Source organism: Varanus komodoensis, unplaced genomic scaffold (genome assembly GCF_004798865.1).
Source record: "Varanus komodoensis strain SLA01 unplaced genomic scaffold, ASM479886v1 scaffold40, whole genome shotgun sequence".
NCBI lineage: Eukaryota > Metazoa > Chordata > Lepidosauria > Squamata > Varanidae > Varanus > Varanus komodoensis.
Genome location: NW_025335942.1, coordinates 621,946 through 643,743, shown reverse-complemented (window position 1 = coordinate 643,743; position 21,798 = coordinate 621,946). Strand labels below are relative to the sequence as shown.

The 21,798-nt window shown below is 42.8% G+C and overlaps 1 protein-coding gene across 5 annotated transcripts in view; it reads left to right on the top strand.

Moving 5' to 3' along the window:
* TRIO (trio Rho guanine nucleotide exchange factor) overlaps positions 1-21,798 on the top strand; it is a 261,688-nt gene that overhangs the window by 176,314 nt on the left and 63,576 nt on the right. For all 5 annotated transcript variants that reach the window (XM_044442897.1, XM_044442900.1, XM_044442898.1 and 2 more), the window contains exons 32-34: positions 365-507; positions 1,092-1,191; positions 8,920-9,163. In XM_044442897.1, coding sequence (XP_044298832.1) covers positions 365-507; positions 1,092-1,191; positions 8,920-9,163 — 487 coding nt within the window. The remainder of the gene's footprint in view (positions 1-364; positions 508-1,091; positions 1,192-8,919; positions 9,164-21,798) is intronic.

The window sequence follows — 21,798 nt, the reverse complement described above, 5'->3', positions numbered from 1 at the left end:
CTGCTTACAGCATGTGCTGCTTCCAGGAACAGTGGGTTGAAACCACAGTCTGTTTAGACATGCTGTAGCCTTCCGCAAACATTAAGTTTCCATTTTTGTTGTCTTTTAGTTAATGTGCCACAGTACAAATATGTTGCACATTCAGAGTGTTAAGTGTCTTGTGTATATCAAGGGATACCAAATGCCATTTAAATCCATTTCACTTCCAAGGTTTGGTTCAAACAAAATGAAAAAGTCAAAGCAGGGGTGAATATGTATTCAAAGAACACTGTGCATCATGCCTTCTTTCTACCTAGAGATGACTAATGCAAAAAAACTGCTCTTATTTTATATACCAAAACAAATAGCTTATTTTATCTTAAAGGGTTCCAGTATTGAGAACAAACAAGACTGGATCAAACACATCCGAGAGGTGATACAGGAAAGAACTATTCATCTCAAAGGAGCCCTAAAAGAGCCAATTCACATTCCAAAGACTGCACCAACCACAAAACAGAAGGGAAGAAGGTTAGTGGATCCCAGCCAACTCCAGTGAATGGCAGGTTATGCATTATGTCTGTCACTCCTGAGTTCCATGTTCACTATTTTTTATTTTATTTATTTATTTATTAAAGCATTTCTATGCCGCCCCATTCGCCGAAGCCTCGGGGCAGCTCACAACATAAAGTGTAAAGTCTATGTCCTTTTTTTGTGGCTGATCTCTCTTTGAGAGTCAGTATGCTCTAGTTATTATATTTTTTTCACCTCACCCTGGAACTGAATTAAAAGGTCTTCAAATGTAGGTCTAATTGCACAGAATAGGAACTGGAACTCTGCATTACTTTGTTGAATTGCTCTCCGATTCTTCTTCTAAATGTTGGTCACATCTTTTCAAGGTGTTGGCATGTCAGATGTTCTTGTCAGGTTTTTGGCTTGTACTAAAAGCATCTTACAGTAAGTTTCCAGACAGCAAATAGCACTCTAGCATGGTTTTGTACAGCATGTTATTGCAGTTCAGCTTGAAGGTTTGCTATTCTACATGGAGGTAAGTAGTAACATCAAACAAACAATGCTTTTCCAGTTAATGATGCCTAATTTCTTGATGTTTCCAGAGATGGAGAAGACCTGGATAGTCAAGGAGAGGGCAGTAGTCAACCTGATACAATTTCAATTGCATCGCGAACCTCCCAGAATACTCTAGACAGTGATAAGGTAAGACAAAGGTGGAGTTAGTTTTTCAGTGCAAGATTGATTTTTTTTCCTAGAATGTTAGTAAGCAATTGCTGTAATTGTCTTTTTCCTGCCAATCATGGGAATCATGTATGTTTCCTGCCAGTTGATCAGCATGTGATATGAATCGAACCCATAGCATAAAGAGGCTGAAAATCTGACCTATATGTATCAATGAACTTTGTGCTTATTTTACTTGTTTTATCCTGTTTTTCTTCCAAGGAATAATAACAATAATGCTGCTTACACATAATTCCAGTCTCCCATCAGATAATTGCTCATGGCCAGCTACTTTTGGCCTCAGCAGGCAAACATATTTGATGAAATGCGCCTTTGGACCACTAACTGGGCAAAGAAATACCACTTTTTTGATAGGTCTCAAAAATGCTTCCTGCTAAAATACAAGCCTGACTCTTCTTATTCTTCAGGTAGATGCAGTCATCATTTTCATTAGTTCATCACAACAGTATGTAAAGCTTTCAAAGTCTTCAGAAAGTATCTGTTACCTGAAATCTGCTTTTTCTTATTAGACTCTACAGTGCCTTGTAGAAACATTCACTTCTCTTCAGGTGTGGAGCGTGGAGAATTCCCCCACCTGCAAAGAAACAGTTTTGAAAGTGTAGGTTAGGCTGACTGAGAGCCCAAACGGGCCTCACTTTGAATGTCTGTCTAGCAGCTATGTCTTACTTGCATTTTTACTCTAGACTAGGTAGGCACAGGGTCCCTGATCTGGATTGGGACCCTAACATCACAATGAGAGGGTTCTCTAAGATGTGGATTGTCTACACCTACTCCAGAATAAAAATGAAAAGAAAATGAAGCTGCCAGAGAAGCAATGAAGGCACAATCCTTTGCATTTTTAAAGAAAAAAATGTCCTGAGCAGGAAGAGCTTTGACCATACACACATGCAAATACACCAAAGGTCCCACTGCTTTCATTGCTCAGTAATAAGTAAAACTTCTCCTGTCTTCTGATATTTCCACTGATGAGTATAAAAGTTTTGAGCTAAATTACATACACATTTATTTTTATTGAATTATTGCTGTTTGTACACAGCATTTATATTCTGCCTTTTTCCCCTTGTGAGGAGCCCAAGGAGGTTTACAAAGCTCTCCACTCCATTTTCATCCTCACAACAACCCTGTGAGGCTGAGAATAGGATTGTGACGAACCTCTGTGGAAACCGTCTTTTTAGCGCTCATGCACCTCCTCCCATGCTTGGCTGGGCTCTGGGAAGCCAGTAGGAAGTCCACAGGCACTTGTGGAGCTGAGGCTGTGCAGCCAGCACCCTTCCTCTGCATCGTGTGGAGCACAAAGGCCGCTGTGCATGGCTCAGAAGAGGGTGCTCAGTTCCTGGCAAGCACCATCCAAACACTGGGCATGCTCACCACAGACTTGAACACACTTGAACACCACTTCAAAGCAGATGAAGCCTAGGGATCTGCACCCCGAAAATGGATTCCTCATGCACTTCGAGCTGAGAGTCTGCGATGGGCCAAAGCCACCCAAGAAGCTTCATGGCTGAGTGGGACTAAAACCTGGATCTCCCAGGTCCCCAGTCCAGCACTCTAACCTCCACACTGCTCTGCATTTTATATTATGGATCATATAAGTGTAGATAATTTTGAATTTTAGTTTAGCTGTTGCTGTTTGCTGACGGATTTATGATGTCCCCTCCTACAGCTATGCACTTGGGACCCAAGAGCCCGGCCATGTTTCTGGCTCCAGGCCTTTCCACTCTAGTGTCACTGTTGGGACCACGTGGCGGAACATGGGGGTCTTCTCTGATAAACATGAAAGTGAAGGGTGTGTAGGGCCACAGTCCTGTCATCTGAGCTTTAACAGTATAGGTGTCTTATAGTGGCCATAGCTGGCATCGCAGTCCTTTTCTGAGTGCCCTGGTCTCAGTTTCAGTTCTGCGTGAAATGAAATATCTTTTTCGTTTTCAGCCAGTAAGCTGAAGGACCACTAGAGGGTGCTGTGACAGGATAAATCTAGAGTCTCCTGGAAAAAAGTGAAGTACATTTCTGTTTACCTTCAGGCGTTCTGGATACTGCTTGATTCCCCCCTCCCCCCCCCAAAAAAACCCCTCCATAACAAAGATTCTAAATTTTTGATTATGTGAAAACTCATTTGATGCATTTGAAACATGTTGCTGGAGGAGAACTTTGCAAATAACCAACAGAAAGATGAACAAGTAGGTCCTGGATCAATTCAAGCCAGAGCTTTCCCTAGAAACAAGATGGTGAAACTGAGGCTGTCCTACTTTGGGCACATCATGAGAGAGCACGACCCCCTGAAGAAGACACTGTGCCCAGGAAAGGTGAAGGGAGAAGAAGAAAAGGAAAACCAGCTATGAGAAGGATTGACCCCATAAAGGAAATCAAAGCTTCGAATTTAGAAGAGCTGAGCAGGACTTTCACGGATAGGACTTTTTGGAGGGCTTTCATTCATAGGGTTGCCATAAATTGGAGATGACTTGATGGCACATAACAGCAATAACAAATGTGAATATTCCTATATTTATCATTTGGTTGTGTTGCATTTTTATAGGTCGCTTTGCATATCTCATCCCTTTGAATCCCTAATGTTTGCACATGCAGGGAGCAAAAGAAAGATTCAAGGAACTGGATAGGCACGGTTCTTTTAGTAAGTTTCTTAGGCTTCAGGGCCAAGTGAACTGCTGGGGTAAAATCCAACTTAAAGGCCTCCTTAAAGTGATTTCATTGACATGAATGGAATGGCTTTTATCCCAGACTCTTTCTGCACTGCCTGGGTACGTGAGGTGCAGACGCCTTTGTGCACTTAGAATAATGGACAGTTGCTTGCATGCATACTGGATTTTCTGATAGTTTGCATCGTTTTGTCACATAGCATGACCATATTCAGATGGACAAACGCACACAGCAATTAGGATGTAGCATAGCTTTCTGTGGTACTCCTGGAAAGCATGACTGCGGAGAGAAGAAAGGCTTTGTTCTTTATGGGCCTGTGATTTGTTCATTTATTTATTAAAGCTTTTCTAACCCGTCCACTACAAATGTCTCGGGACAGCTTGCAAAAAATGAGTAGAATAAAACAAATACCACAGCATACGACCATTGATATAATACACCCCAGTTAAAATCAAATATTAAAATAGTGGGAAAATAAAAAGGGTTATTTGATAAATAAAGGTTTATTTATTTGTTGTGATCTGGGTTCTAAATCATATGGATAGCCCACCCATCTAGAACAAGTGTCAGACCTTGGGGGGGGCAACGAAACCAAAGGACCAGGATGCAGTGCATGGGTGCACTCAGAGTAGGTGGTCCAACTCTTCCCCTGACATGATTATAAATTTACTAATGGGCTTCGGTATTGTGATAGTCGGGCTTTACAGAGAAGGATGGGGAAGTGGTATTGATATTAGTGGTATCTTGCCGGATTCAAATTGTAATATTTTAACCAGGAGAAGAAAAATAGAGAGTTCAGCTTTTGAGTGCAGGTTAGTGCTTCAAGTGTTGGGCTGGGATCGAGGAGTTCTGGGTTCTAGGCCATTCTCGTCCACAAAGCTGGCTGGGTGACTTTGGGCTACTCACTGACTTCCAGCCTCGCCTACCTCACACGGTTGTTGCAGGGTAAGATTAGAGGAGGAGGATTCTGTAAGCCACCTCAAGCTTCTTGAAGGAAAAGGGTGGAATATACATATAAATATAAAATATGTAATGTAGCTCAGTGAAAGAATACTAGGTCAATCATTTGCCAATTCACCGGAACCGAATTAGCAAATTAGATGGAAAACTTCCAAACTATGTGGAAGTTGGTTCTTAATTTAATTTTACAGAAAAAGGAAAATCTCTTGTTTAAATTTTGCACAATGGGACAGTTAATGAGCTGAGGTGAGATTTGAATATTTGATTAGTGTAATACCTATCTGGCTATTAAAATGTAATTCTAAGTGGGATCTAGATTAAAATTTGATGAATATGTAATTGGAAATTAACATGACTGCTGAACAGATATTTAGTGAAGTGCATGCAATATTCAGTTAGCATTATCCCCTTAAAATGTATTAGTAGTGCTATAGTTTCCCCAGAAAAGCACCTACATATTTCTAGCTTGTGGCCTTTTGCTCATAGCAAATATATTGGACAGACCCACTTCCCTTAGCAGGACAGCTCAGACTTTTGGCGCTCAAGATGGGTTCACCTTTGTGCTGCTGAGTTAGCTACTGTTTAATTTGTTCTTGTGCCATGTTGTGCCTCAGTTTCCCCACTTTACACTTTCCTCTTTTTTTTAATCTTCATCATGATAGTTTTGATGTTTTATGATACCTAGCAGGCTAACCAGGGCAGAAAGGCGGTATACAAGTATACTGTGTAACTGTATACAGCCAAGTATTGCAGCTGAGTAAATGAGATAGCAGGAGAAGCCTGAGGAATGTTTTTAATCATGCTGGTGTTTACCTGTTCCGGTGATTATCTGTTCACCTCAACTAATCCCAGATATGAGCCTGACAGTGAAATAACAGCATTGGCCAAATAATTGGCCCTTTTGTAATAGCTCATGTAACATCTCTGAAATGTTGCCTGTACCCTGTTGTTGGAACATTCCCTGGTGGCTGTTGTTTGACTCACACAAGATCCTTGTTTACATTCAATGTACAAAGTGGGGCACGCAGAGAACCTCACTTTTCTTGAACGCCAGAGTCAGCCTGCGGAAATAACTGCTTTCTCAGAACGACTCGGCTTGCCGCTCTAACACAGATCTCTCCTTAAGCAAACCGGTAGTGAAAAAAGAAGCTACGTGGCTGGAATAGGGGGTCCAGAGCAGCCCACCGCACTCTAGAGTTCTCCATTGATAATGTGCTTTTAAAATTATCCCAATTAATTGGGGGATAATTTTCGTGTGTGTGTGTTGGAGAGAGAGATTCGGAGGCCTGGTGTTGGGCATCCAGGAGGCAGCCGGTTCTTCGCAGTTTGCCCAGCCTGGCTATGTTTCTGCACATACCCAGAAATCCTTGAGGCCCCAGGATTTTAAAATGCAGACTTGCAGCCCTAGGCCGCCATCCGTACTAAGAAGCTTGGTGGATGAAGCCTAATCTAAAGTCAGGACTGTTATTTTTCCTAAATCCTTGGTGATTCATAGCTTCAGAGAGCCAATTAAGGGTGATGCCTGAATTCCAGAATTTGAATCTTCTGAGTTGGAATCCCTAACCCTGATATAATTTCAGCAGAATCCAATATATTCTGTGCAGAAGTAAATCCCTCTGGATTCAGCAAGGCTTACTTTACTCCTAGGCAAAAGTGAATGGGATTTCGGCTTTTGACCCTAGGCATCTCAGCCCTTTCCTTCTCAATCCCTGGAAGACTGTATAAGACTACACCTCTGTCTGCTCTTCCAAACAGTCCTTAGCTAAATCATTGTGCTTGCAATGCATTGCGTCAAACTAGCTTTTATCTTTATGGTGCTTTCTGCTTTGATTCACTTTCCTCAGGAATTGAGTCCGGTATCTCTGAATAAGTAGGGAGTGCTTTCCAGTGCTCTTTGCTAGAAGGCCTTTTGTAAATAGGTGTTGAATTTCCTTCAGCTCAGACGTTTGGGAGGCTGGGAACACACAGAGTTTGAGTCAAGGAAACAGAGTAACAATCTATCAATCTTGCTTACTATTATTTTATTTATGTTTTATACTTGGATAATTAACAGCAGAGGTTGTCTGCTAGTTGCAGCCATGTTGTCAAGGAATTATCACAGTAACATTGGGAATCAAGATTTCACAGTCTGGTAACTGATACAGAATCCAGAGAATGTTCCTAAATAAGCTTCTGTTCCTCATGGTTTTACAGGGAAAATGAAAATGCTTAACCACTGTCTTCTACACAGTACTGCTTGTGCAGGTTACTTTCCCACTTCTGCTGTTTGAGATTCTTTTAACCAGAAATACTAACGATGTTTCACTCAGAAAACTTTTTCAACCTGGAGGGCACCATACAGAGCCAGCGGCAGGGCCAGGGCAGGGGCATGCTGCATGTGCATGTTGGTGCACACAAGCATCCACACATACCCAGATTGATACTTGTGTACATATTCACACAGCAGGGTGCTTCATGATCCCTGGAAAGGATCGCTTGTTCCCAACACCATTAGCAGTGGTAGAGCAGCAATTCTGACGGTTTGGGCTCTCTGGAGGAACCCGAGGCCAAACTTCCCACTTCCAAGGTGACATGTTCCGATCCCACAATGTCATTGCGTAGAGCCTGATTTTGAACAGTCCTTCAGGTGGATAAACTGAGAAGTTCTGTTCACAGATTTCTTGGCTTGCTTTTTGTATAGAAGGCCTACATTTTGAGACTTTGTGGTCAAACGCTAAATCAAAATTGCCCTTTTCTCAGTCCCCCTCAGGCATACAGCTGTTTTCAATTGTTTCTGACTTCACTCTAAGGAGAGTCATAAATATAAATCAGTGCCAAAAAAATCCAAGAGCTTTTCCTTGCTTCCCCCCTCAGATACTGTCCCTTTGGCATAATTCTGAATGGACAGAGAGCTAATATAACCAGAAGGGAAGTGGGGGTGGGTGGGAAAGGGCACCCCTCCGTGTTTCTGAAAACCTGCACCTCATAACTTGAGCAGAGACCGTCCTGTGAGACTAAGTTTGAGCAGCATGATTAATTCCTGCCTGTGCCTTGATAGCCGCAAGCAGATTTATTTTACTTTGTTACAAGAAACACAAGGCTTCTCTCTACCTCCTCTTCCTCCTCCCCCGCTTTGCAAAACTGCTCTTAGAAAGCAAAACTGGCTGCCAGCGGTCATGGGAGGGCTCTGAGAGAACTCTAGACTAGCTGACCAGCCGCAGGGTAGGTGAAGGAAAGGAGGAATTAACCCGTGCATTTTCATCCCACCATTGTCTGGCAGATGCTTCATGTACTTCCTACTTCCCAAGATGCATACTTGTGTCTAATAACCAGAGACATGTCCTCTCGGTGATTTTTGTGCCATCCGTCTCTTATCAGAAAGAACTGAACCAGAAGAAACATGGAGAAGGGGGCAGTCCTGCTGTGAAGGAGGTCACTGTTGGACTTCTCCCCTTTTGTGACATGAATCGCCAGGCCCAGGAGGGAACTAAGCCAGTACCAGCAGCTTTATGTATAGCTCCAAATGGAAGCCAAAATGCAAAGGATAATGTGATGCGGTTTAGCAGAGAATTTATTTGCACTGGAAGTTAGGGAAGACAAAATGGCTGCTTGCAACTCATTGATCTAATTATGTCAGCAGCTAAATGAACCATGATAGAGTTGCTGTTTTATGATATTGGTTTTTGTTTTGTGCGCTTGACTGACTTGCTTCATTCCAGAAATGAACATTCCTACTCAGACTGCCTGCAGAAGCACTAAATTGTGGTTGTGCAAGCAATGGGGCACAGGAGAATTGGCAGGGTCATGACTGTCTCATTTACTGGATCCCCTGTCCTATCTTAGAGCAAACCCTCTCTTCAGAGGTTTTCCTGGTAAATTAAAAATCTGCTGTTAGCATATGTACACTATTTCTTGTACAAAGTTAGTCCATCACTTTGTGGTGACTTTATCGCACCTTCTGTAATTGTTTGTTTTGTTTTGGAACCATTGCAAGTGATAGGTACTTTAGGACTTTATCATGATATACAGTGTGTCCCATGGGAATTCTTAAAGTGCTCTGCTGAGATGTCTCCTTTTTGTTGGCTTCTTCCGCAGTTGTCCGGAGGCTGTGAGTTGACAGTGGTCATCCATGATTTCACAGCATGCAACAGCAACGAACTGACAATCCGTCGTGGTCAGACGGTGGAGGTGCTAGAGCGGCCTCATGACAAGCCCGATTGGTGCCTCGTACGTACCACGGATCGGTCTCCCGCTGCAGAAGGGCTCGTGCCTTGTGGATCTCTCTGCATCGCTCACTCAAGAAGCAGTATGGAGATGGAGGGCATCTTTAACCACAAAGGTAGGAGACTGAGAGTTGCAAGGTGTCTACCTCCTTTTCCCTTGCCTCGGTCTAACAGCAGCCAGCACCGCTTGGAGCTGCAAGAGGTCTATTCCTGTTTGGTTTGCACTCTATCCTGTCCTTCAGTGGTAGAGTACAATTGCATTCTGCACTCCCCAGTGCATGTAAGATGGCAGGTTCTTTATTGTATGGAGCCAAAGGCTAGGGTTGGGATGGACCATTTAGGAATCCATCCCTCCGAGCATTTGCAGGCTTCCTCTTGTGCTCGGACTGGTCTTCCAAAGACAGCCAAGTCAAGAGGAAGCCTGTGAAAGCTTGTGGACCTCCTGTTGTGGGGGTGGGTTGTCCCCTGACAGCCGCCTTCTGTGTCCAGTGCAGTGGGCCAGATGGCAGCTGCCCTTGGTGTGCAAGAGCAGCACTGCTAGCGGTCTCCCAGGGCTCCTTTCCTGGTGAGCCACTCACCACCAGTCTTCTCTGCAGCCACCCAAATGCCATCTGAGGGGACCCTGCCTGCGCAGCACACGGGCTCAATTCCTGTTGAGCGCCTTACGAACAGAGGGCTCACTCGGCTGGACCTGGGTTCAGGCCAGCTGCAAAGCAAAGCAGTGTCCAGGGAGCTGAGCCCAGGGCCCAGTAGATTCCCACTCCTGAGCTGATTCCTCACACATCCCTACAAAAGACTATACAATATAATAAAATTCTGCAGAGCACAATATAAAAGATTCAGTCATGAACCTGAAGATACTAAATTGTAAAGCAGGCTGCCAAGACCATCTTTAAACGAAATATTAAGCCAAGATTTATTTGTTCAAGTACAAGAATATTTAATAAAATGGAAATGTAATGTCTTAGGTGCCGTGGAAAATGACCACCATGTAGGTAATTACTAGGTTTTTTTGTCATGAAATAATTCCACTATGAAATCCTAGGGTGTTTGGTTTGCACACTTCAAACAAAAAGCTGAATTCTTTTTCCTAAGGTTCGGATATAAGGGGCAGAACCAGTCTTCCAATACGACACATTTTCACGGTGCTAAAAGGTTCCTAAGCATCTCCCTTCAAGACAGGCAGAATGCTTCAGCTGGAGCTGAAGTTCCATGAAACTCTCCTGAATCTGTGATCAGATCAATGCCTGAAGATGCCTTAAATGGCTGACCCTCAGCTGGACATACTAGGCTGAGAAGTGCTTGTCACTGATGACGTAGCATCATGGCAGTGGAGCTAATTTCTGAGGGCCTGGTGACCCAACTTAGGATATGTCTGCATGGAAAAAGATAGGCCCCAAGCTTGCCTTGGCATCGTTCTACCCGGTCCATGTTCTTTAGCTGCTACAGCCAGTCCTTTTTTAACCCTACACCAGTATCTAAGGTAGAGTAAGTCATTTCCGGCAGCAACGGGCAGTGGCCCATCTTCTGACCCAAGACAGGCATATGATAAACCTGGGAGAAGCCGCAGGAACTGCCTCGTGCATTTATTTTGAAGACACTGCGGTCCTAATTTTCCTCCTCCTCCCCATATTTCAGCCCCATCTAACATTTGGTTTATGAATTCATCATGGCACACCATCTTTATATACCACTGACAGCAAGATTGTGGTTCTGGTTTCTACAATTCTGATTTTAGGTAGACCTTTACACAGTCATTGCATGTTTCAAGTGCCAGTGAACCTTTCAGTAACTCCAGGTGGTGGGTGGGGGCCCTGTCAGTGAGTCTGGACAATTGGAGGACAGATTACATGCATTTCCAAATAATTTTATTTTAATGCAAATCCCAATCTAAAGGCATGAGTGCAAGTATATCCACTGATTGCCATGCAATTCACATGCTTTCATTTCTCAATTACTTGCTGGGGGTGGGGGGGGGTGCAAATCTTACCCTGTCATTGACCTCTGGTGCACACAGAGAACTTTGGTAAGGGAGTGAGGAGAACCAAGGTTTATTTATTTTATTTATTTATTAAAACATTTTTATGCCACCCCATTCGCCGAAGCCTCGGGGCGGCTTACAACACTAAGTTAAAATAATTATAATATAAATCAAAAATATAAACATTAAATTAAAAATACAAAAATACAGTATAAAATAAGCTGCCCTGGCCAGATAAAATCCAATAATATTAACAGTTAAAATCCCGCTTGAATAAAAAGGTCTTCGCCTGTCGCCGAAAAACAAATAACGACGGCGCCAGGCGGACCTCTCTGGGGAGCACATTCCATAGATGGGGCGCCACCACAGAGAAAGCCCTCCTCCGGGTACTCACCCTCCTAATATCATTCACAGAGGGTTCCCGGAGAAGGGCATCCGTTGCTGATCTCAAGGGGTGGGAGGGCATATATGGGCGCAAGCATTCCTTTAGATACCCAGGGCCCAAGCAGTTTAGGGCTTTATAGGTCATCACCAACACCTTGAATTGGGCCCAGACTTCAATGGGTTGGCCTCTCATTTGTCCCAGGTTTTAGAGAAAGCAGAAGCAGTGAAAGAGCTACTTTCTCTTAAGCCAGTTGTAAAATAAGAGACAGACTTTTTTTGAATGTGCAGGGAAAATGGCAACCACAAATCATGACCAGCTATTACGTTAATCCTACAATTTGTGGAGCCCTTTATGTAAGAATACTTAAAAGTCTGAGAAGTTTCAGCAGAAGCTGTTTGGAACAAACGAAAAAATGTATCTATGTATACTTGTACAACAGACTTAGAGAACACAAACTTCCAGTGAGACTCAGAACTATTTCTTACATGCTTAATTGGTATGAGACATTTATATACTGGGAACAGACTGTATGTTCTGTTTAATGTATTTGTCAAACCTTTCATAACAGTTTGCCCTAGAGAGAGAATACAGCTTTCCATCTTTTTTTCCGCATGGGTCTCCTACATGCGTTTGGAAAAACTCAATTCCAAATAGACTAACTTAAGTGAATGATTTGGGAGTCAGAGTTTTTAACTCTTTTTTTCTTTTAAAATTTAAGGAGAACCAAATTATAGTAATGCCTCAATATTCACCTGCATCTACTAGTCCTGTTTTATTTATATAGTAGCATATCTATGAAGATGGTAGGCTGTGCATCAGAACATTGCAGCTTCAGATCTTGCTTCTGCCATGGATTCATTGAATGGCCTTCAGCTAATGCTGACCCTAACCTGAAATAGCAGGACGATATTTGCATGGCAATTGGAAAATTTACCGAGAACTTTTGAAGTGGTTTGAAAACTCAAAAATTGCTGGTTTTGTTTTGGTTTTGGTTTGGTTTGGTTTGGTTTGGTTTTTGGAAACTGAAAAGTTATTACTGTTCTGACTGTAAATGCAAACTGGGCAGCTTGGGTGTCTGCATTGAAGGCAGACATATTCAAGGCAGACAAAGGGCCACATATGTTCTAGATATTTGTGTTAAGGTACCTATGCAGATCTAATAAAAGGGATACCGAGCGACTGGATTTTTTGATTGAATGAAATCAGATTATGAATGTGATATGTTGACCAGCTTTGCTTTTGTCTCTCGCTAAATAATGCAGGCAGTAACTTCAATAGTAGCAGAAGATGTTCCAGAAACCACTGGGATTTACAGTCAACAGATATTGATGATGCAGGCAGGACAGTTAAATTGGCAGTAAAAATTACTGAAAAATCATGATGGACGTGCACATTCTTGACAACCAAAGCTAGAAAGCCTTGATTAGCTTACGATCTGTCAGTATAAAAGGATTGTGATGATGTGGGAAAGGCACTAATAATCTGGATTTATTTTTAAATGTATAACCTGCCTTGGTGCACTAGGCGTTCAGTGCAGCTGACAAAAAACAAGTGAATACAATTTAAACCAAAAGTGGCTGTGGGTGGAAGACAGAAACCCTTTATATCGGCATAGAAATTGATTGAGCTCCCAAGAGATGGGAGCCAGTGTTTGATTATCCTTACTTCTTAAAGTTAAACCTACCTTAGATGATGTACAGGCAGAATCATAGTCCATTTATGCTTGGCCATGGAGAGAAGACTTCTGTTTTAAGTGGAAAAAATTCAAAGTCCCACCAAAACACATATATCCAGTGCTTTTTTTGTAAAAAAAAAAAAAAAAAAGTACCAGAACTCACGTTTTGGGGTCACACTTTTACACAATGGTCGCCACCAGCAGTAAGCACTCACCGCGCGACCACACGACCGATCCCAAGCTGAGCAGCGTCCCAAGCCGAGCAGCACCCTCACAATCAGCGTGGACAATCAGCGCTGACACACAAGCAGCCCGCAGGCACTATGTTAATGATTTCTGCCACTGATCTGCTACGCCCAACAGGGCGATTCACAATCACTTGGAGAAATCCGTCAAAAAAAGGTGTCGGAACACCTTTCCGGTGCGTTCTATGACAAAAAAAAGCCCTGTATATATCTGTCAGTGTAGCTCTTCAGATTTCCAAAGCAAGGTTAGGGTCTTTTTTCCTGTTGACCTACCAAGTGTTGACTGGCACAAGAAAAATGCAGGAGCAGTTTTATTCTGTAGTTTTTAATAGGAATGTAAGCCTTGAACATTATAACACACAAAATAACTTCTAAGTGTAGATTCTCATTGGCATCCATGACAACACCTTGAATTTATAATGTTCATAAAGAAACTTACAGAAGAATAGGAAAGGACTCCCTGAGTTTTAATATGGAACTTATTATAGCAGTTGACTTGGGACATTAATGTTTCTGTGATGTAAAAATGCTTGTTCTTTGTCAATAATTTTGTTTATAAAGAAATGGAATAACTCATTCACCTAAGAATATCTGGGTACTAAATTATCTATGTTGGCTTGAATGCACGTGACAACACCCAGAAAAATTAAAGTAGAATCGGTGTTTGAAAGCTGTGTGATTGGTCCATAATTTTACAAGTAAATGTTCCAAGGCGAACTTACTCAGGAGTTCAGGGCGTTGCATACAATTGCTTGATTGATTTGTGCAGGGACCAAGAATGCTGCATTCCCTTGTTCCACAGGAAGGAGTTAAATGGAATCTTAGTTAGTCATAGATGTGACCACACTGAAATCTTGTCAAGGGTTTGTATCTCCCATTGTGCCTTGTGTCAGTCCCTTGCCTCAGTTTTGGAAAGAAAGAAGAACTGGATGCGTGAAGCAGTAAAATAATTCACATAAAATATCAGCAGAGATGCATTTGCCACACCTGAATGTTCCTTGTTCCAGCAGTGATTTCATTTAACAGTTCACATTTAAGCAGTCACTCCTTTTTAATTGACAGCCAGAGTTAACAGGCAGAATCCTTTGTGCAGTTTTCTGACCACCTTGAAGCAATTCCCGAGTCTTTCAAACTGCCTCCTGTCAGTTTTGAAAAGCCCTTTAATGGGATAAAGCAAAGAAAACTATGCAGTTGACTGTGCCTTGTGGGGGAAAGGCAGTGAATTGAAAGTTATTGAGCACTCAAAAGAAAAGGCCTTTGGGCCATTTGCACCAAATGAATCAGCTTCTAGCTGACCCAGTACAAAATGTTTATGTCCATGAGATTGGGAAGCCATATGAAATAATACCCCAGATACATTCCAAAAGAAGTTGTTTTTAATCATTCAGTTCACTGCAAACTGGGTAATTTTTTATCTGCTGGGTAGAGGGAATCATGAGAGTGTCAGCAAACAGGGCAATCTTTGTGTTTGTAACCTAAGAAACCAAATCCTGCAGCTGTGCTGGTGGAGCTAAAACTGTAGGCATATTGTACAGTAAGGATAAGCAGGGCAGGGTCTGTCCAGAATTTGTTTTCATGCCATGTTATATTTACCCACAAAGTATTGACCCCAAAATGATTTACTGAGTTTCCCTTGCTGAGGGGAGTGTTGTGCAGGATTTTTTGCTAAGACCTGGACAGTTAGGAGAAGGGTGGAGAAAAAGATGAAACTGGCAGATTGTAATCATTCTTTGCTGTTGAGTTCATGAGTGAGTACTCCCCCTCCTTGCAGGAAATGTGCATTGTAAATAGAATTCTTGGTAATCTGTGTAATTTGCTTTTTAATCCAAGCATTGGACAGTTGCGGCCATATGTCTGACCTTCTGGCCTTTGGGATTGGGTGGTCTTTGTCCTGCATGACTTTCACATTACAGTGGACCAAAATGATAAACTGAATTACACGACTTGGGAATTGTGCAGCAGAAAAAAGAGAGAAATTTGCCTATGTATCACTTTATTACAACATAGATGCTTAGTGCTCTTTTCCTTTTTCATTGTGAAATACAGCTTTTTCTAGACTACTATGTTCATGATCATAGCACACACTCACAGATTTCTAAATTTTAGTAGGAAACCCCATGGATCTCTCTGATAAACTTCACAGTGCTGTTTTTAATAGGAAAGAGAGGAAGATGTAACAGTGTATGAAAGCTTAAATAGATGGCCAGATTTGCTAAGGCCTCAAAGGAGTTCTTATTTATGCAAGCCTTTCAAGACTAAATGTACTGGCTTAATGGTTCTGACTGTGGCAAAATAAGAACAAAATAACTCTTTGACTTGTCCCCCTGCCTTTTTTTATGTTCTTGGTTTTATGTTGAACCCTGTTTCAAGTGCTTTTCTTCACTTGGAGAATCGTATATTGCAGGGAGAGTCATACATTTTCTAAACAAAGGCATATAGAGATGGTGCATTCTGGGGGATGGACTATGCCACTCTGCTTGTATTAACTGTGACTTCCTTCCTGCTGCCTCCCAGCATTCCAAGAGTTCCATTTTTCCTACTTTCCAGGTCAGGACAAGGATGGAAGCCTACGCTATTGAGAACCTTTTTATTCTTGTGCCCTCTGATCTTCCCTGCTCCACCAATAAATTCTTCCCAGGCAGAGAAGGAAATAGACCAGAGAAATACACAGAGCCCTTGGCCCCCTTCTCCTAGTTCATGCCTGTCAAAGGCTGCTTCAGGTCCACTGTTGCCAGGATGGTCGTTAAGGGGAAGAATCTGAGCTCAGTGACACAGTTCCTTTGCCCAGTTGTTTCTTGGAATTGCTTAGGCAAGAGGAATCTGGTCTTTCCCTTCACTTCTCACACATCTGTAACAGAAAGGGCTTGATACCCTCATCAGCATCACTTGAACTGCTCCACATTCTCTCCCATTGTGAGATGAGATGTGGGTTTTATTGGAAAAGGGGGGCAGTGTTCACCCTATCCAAGACCTTAGAAGCATGATCACTATTGGGAAATTTAGCTTGGTCAAGCTGCCCTTCCTCTTCTTCAAAAGGGATTGGTTCATATCTACAAGCTTGAAGAACACTTAGTTTCACATTGACATTGGGTGTTTCCTCTGCTTTGTTACCACTCTATCTCATCTCTGAGCCCTCCTGTTTAGTCTCATTAGCATATCTTGGGGTTTCACCATATGGTGTGATTACATACAGTCCCTATGGCCAATGTCCAGGGGCTATTTGTGAGCACCAAGTTTGTTGAGTGCTGAGTGAGGATTCTTCCAAGCTGGACAGGCACTTGCATGTTTTAAGTCCTGCTGTGTGAGGTTTTGGAAATCCTTGGGACTACAAGAGGTATTGTAAGGAACTGTCAGCCTCTTCTTGATGAACTTTTGTATAGGATGTACAGGTTGTTTTTCTCCTGTCTGCTTGCTTATCCTCCTCTGCCATAGCTGGTATGAGTACACTGTGCACAAACAGTATCTGTATCAACATCAGCACCCTTCTTGTGAGAGCTCCGGTTCTGTAGCTCCAGCTGCAGCATGGTTGCAACTGCTTAGGTTTGCTCTTCACTATAGAACACCGAAGCCTAAACTGATGCCTTCACTGTCCAATCTGTTCTTTAGTGTGTCTTTGCTTGAGGCACCAGTCTTCCACTGGTAAGTTGTCTAACCCGTGTGTATGATGCACGGAGTCAGCAAAGAGGAACAGGCAGGTTTTTTGTAACCGTGGTTCTTCAAGTGGTCATCTGTGCATTCATCCAACCCACCCCATTCACTCCTCCGCGCTGAGGCCTGCACTGACATTCGGTTTTGCGGGCTGCTGTGGAGGTCTCTTTGAACTGAGGAGAAGTGGTGGGACCATGCCCCCTGGGTATACACACTGGAATGTTTCGGGATGCTTCCCACCAAAATGGACCAGCTGTAGAGGGCTCCCTGGCAAGCACAGAAGCCATATGTGCAAACATACAGATAACAGAAGAATCTGTGATGGGTAAGCAACCTATTCTTAACACTGACTTACAAACCTTGATTTGAAGGAGGGTTGCAAACCAGGATTCAAAGATTAGCAATAGCGCTTGGTTACCCAGTCCATACATCATAGAGCCACCCAGAACTGGAAGAGGCATCGGCATCACTGTATATGTTTCCAGTCCTCAGTACCAGAGTTTGGAGGATTATCCCAGTCGAACCTTATTAATAGCACACTTCTGTTGTAGTAGGTATTATATTAAAATTAGCAAAAATGCCATTTCTTGACAGCGTAGGTTTGGCTTCCAGCATTATATTAAACGTGTTCATTGCAGTTCCTAAAAGAAGCAGCTCTGAGCAGTTAGAGTGCAAAAGGAAATAATGTTCAGCAAACATTTCATGATCCTCTGTGAGTGTCTGCTCTGTGTGACTGCTCCTGATTGCCTCCAGCTTAGGAAAATAGAGCTTGGAACTGGCACCTCCCATTTGCTGCCATCTCGCAAAATGTGTGCCCTGTGCGTACCTGCAGCAACACATGTGTGTGCCATTGTTATACTGGACAAGCAATACACGATTTTCATACTTCTTCCTGTACACTAGCTTTCTGTCTAGAAAACTCATAATGTGTGAACCAGTATAGGAAATATTTTATGGTGTGGCAAAAAGGAGAACTAACTCACCATTCTCAAGTGTGTAATTCCTAATCCATTTTCTGAATCGGATGTGTCCAGGTCATGGTTTCACAATATGTTAGTAATTATCATAGCTGACTGAAAGGCCCCCTGCTCTCTGGGCTGACTCCTCATTTTCCCCCATGCTAAGAAGTGCTTGAAAATTAACTATGCATAGTCCTTCCACTAACTGAAGTACAGCCTCCCAGTGGGAACAAATGAACGAGTTGATAGAGTAGCCAAGAATTTGCTTGAACTTCGGCTAGGCTAGTTACGGTAGAGGGTAAGCCATCGCATCTGGCTATTCCCACCACGTGTGAGCCTGAAATCTGGAGCTGTGCTGGGCAGTGAGTCAGAGAGTCAGAGGACAGCCATCCCCTGCTGCACTGGAGCTAAAACAAGGGGCTTTATAAGAGCTGGAGCCTTGGGGAGGGTGTTCGTAGTGGGAGAGGGAAGGGAGGAGAAGAGCAGCTGTGTGTGGAGATCCTCTCCAGGAGCGTGCAGAGGTGCAGTAGGGGTTTTGCAGCAGCTCACAGCTAACCATGTCCAACGGAGTGGAGCAAATTGACACCCTGAAATCTCTTCATTCTCCATACTGTGGAAATGGGCAGCCTGGAAGCTGTAAATACTGGATCCTGGACCTAGGTACAAAGAGCAAGCAAATATTGCTGGTGAGGTGGGTGGGGGAGGGAGTGATAATTTCCCCTCCATTTCAGAAACAGAAGGGTTTAGGTGGGAGGAAATTAGCAAAAGGAAAATGAGAAATCAAATATACCTCACATGGGTTTGGGAAAGTGTAGAAGATTAAATAAGCATTATGTCCATTTATAGCAGGTTTTAAAGGAAGGAATAATCAGGAATGGAAACGCCAGCATTGCTGTATTTCTATAATGGGCTATCTAACAATATCAGTAGCAGTTGTCCTATTTGCATGAAATACAGGTGGTAGCAGGAATTGAATTAAAATGTATGCAATGGCAGTGGTTTCTCTTTGCTTGTACTGATCTTTTTAATTGCTGTGATGGCTGGGGATGGAAGGGGAAGGGAAGAACCAGTCTTCTAAAAATGAGCCACTCTGATAAAATGCATTCAGGGAAAACTGAACATAAAATGAAATGCTTCTTTTAGAACAATGTCCAATTAGGTATCTTTGCTATAGTCCAGGATCACAAGATGCACAAAACACAACCTGTATCAATATCAAATGTCTTAATCTGTTCCGGAAAAAAGTTTTAACATCATCTAATAATCATATGAACATGTTTAGTTAGCTTACATGAAAAGTAATTAATTTAAATGGAACTACCTTAAGATAATTACTGGCTTTCTTTCCTGATAAAACTATAGTAACAAACCTTGAAGGATTCGATTTTCTTACACTTTTTTTGTCACAGGTATGTATTGAGTGCAGTTGAATCTTCCCTGATGAAAGGATGTAAATGAATGTTTGAAATACATTGTCACGTTAGATTTAATTGACTTAAGTCTTTGTATATTTCCTTACATATCTGGATTGTAATTTTAAAACAGCCTCGGTATTTTAAACATCTAGCATATTCTAACAATACGTGGAATCCTGTCCATATTTACTGAGATGTACATTTCCCTGCGTTCAGCAGAGCATACCAGCCAGCATTCCTACAACAGTAGGAGTAGAGAGACCTGGGGCATGTGTCTGAATTACTTGAGGGGTTTCCACCTTTCATAAACTACTGTAACGTATATGTGAAAACTGACTAATGCTTGAGATGCAGGAAAAATAGCAAGGAACTCTGAGCTTTTATTGTTATTTGTAGTGGAAGCATTCTGCCGTTCCACTACACTGTTCATTGTGAATTACTGCTTCAAACATAGAGTAGACCCTACTGAGAATGACTGACATCTGACCAGATGTGCTACTTAGCAGAAATGTCTCTTAGCTGCAGTGCTCACAGTGTTTCTAAGATGGATGCTGTACCAAACCAGGTGGATGAACACGTTCAGTTGCGCATTTAATGCATTTGCCAACTGCAGCTTGCCACTTGCTCACACTGATCACACATGACAGCAAATAAGTGCACGTTTGTTACATGAAACAAGTTTTAAAACCATATTCAATTTGTGGCTGGGAAGAGATACATGTGAGTCAAAAGATAATAAAGATACTTTAAGGGGGCAGTCTTACTGGTCATGCCCCTGCTCTTCAGAAGCCTCCAAACTCAGGAGTTTCCAAGATGGCTAAGCCATGTCAGGCTGAAGCCAGCAGGATGGGAGGAGTGATGGAGGCGATCTTCACCTTTCCATCCTCCATCTTTCCCAATTTTTGCTAGACTGACTTTTCAGCCCATCTGGCAAGCATGCTTTGGAGCAGCAGGGAGGAGGCTGGAAGAAATTTAGGATAACCTGTATCCTGGTCTTTCTGATTTCCACCCTCCCCACCTGTAACATACCAAGTTTTCTTCTCTGAGGAGCACAGTTTCATGCTTCTTTCGCTGCCATCTGAGAAGGGAGGGAGGTTGGGTCCCTGGCTGCTCCTTCTGAGGCCAGAGCTCTGTCTCCAACCTTGGAAGGAGACTTCCAGGCGTTCCTGTGACCTCAGGGGCATTCTCTCAGGGATCACAAGATTGTTCTCAAAAGCAACCATGAAGATCTCAACTATGTTCATTGTGGCCACATGCATTGGTGGAGTCATAAATGGCAATTGTAACCATGACCAGCAAAAATTACTCGTGTACATTTATATTTTACTGTTTTCAGTCTGGGGTGGACAACATGTGGCTTTCCCATCAATGCTTATCTGGCTTTGCTGGCTAGGGCTGTGGGGATTTTCAGTCCAACAACATACGGGACCCGGCTGCAGGTTGCCCGCCCTTGCCATCCTCAAACCTCCAGGCTTCAGTTCTGATTACGACAAATGTTAGTGTGGGAACAAATACTCAGAAGCAACCTTAAAGCTCTCCTAGTTGCACCTCAATTTACAGATGGCCAGCAAAAGGCAGACTTCCCCAGTGTGCTGATTCAGGCCTCTGAGTCACCAGACAGGAAGTTTCTGGTTCCTGGACATTGTGCAGTCCATCTTGTTTTACTGTGCTTCCTTTTGATCTGTGCAGAACTGTGTAGTACCTGTAAGACATGTTGTGGCCAAGCCAGCAGAAGAGTCTGGCGTACTATAAGCTGAAACTTAATTTAAACACTGATCATATGTAACTTTGATAATTAAAACTTAAAATAGGTTTAGTTAAAATAACCAGAGTGGTGTCCAGAGGATGGCATGGACATTCTTCCTGCTTTCTTAACAGCTCCTAAGAATCCAGATTTCAGTGATGAATTGGAAAGGCAACATGGAATAGTGTACATGAGAATCCAAGTAACAAAAAACATGGAGATCTCTATGCTGAACACAGATTAGGCAACTTGTGTTCCTCCAGATGTTGTCGGGCCATCACTCCCATTAGCGCTAACCAGCATAGTCAATGCCAAGGAATGATGTGAGTTGTAGTCTGGCAAGAACTGGAGGGCTACAAGCTTCACGTCCTTGCTGTAGAGTAATACGATATTGTGGGAGGAGGTTTCATCTAGATGTCCTTTTTAATTATGCAAAATTATATCGGTTCTAATCAGATGTGCATACGGGAGCCACATGCAGGGAAGTATTAGCTGCCTCATGCTCTTCGGCGTGAGGAATGCTCTGTTGCTGCGATGGGACTGCGCACACACAGCGCTGAAGGAGCACCTTGCACGGGGCTTCTCATTGCATGTTCTTTCACTGTATTTCACCGGGAGGGCTAGTAGATACTGTGCAGATGAGCCTGGACTGTGTGGGGCAGTTTCCCATGTGTACAGATGCACTGAATATGTACAGGT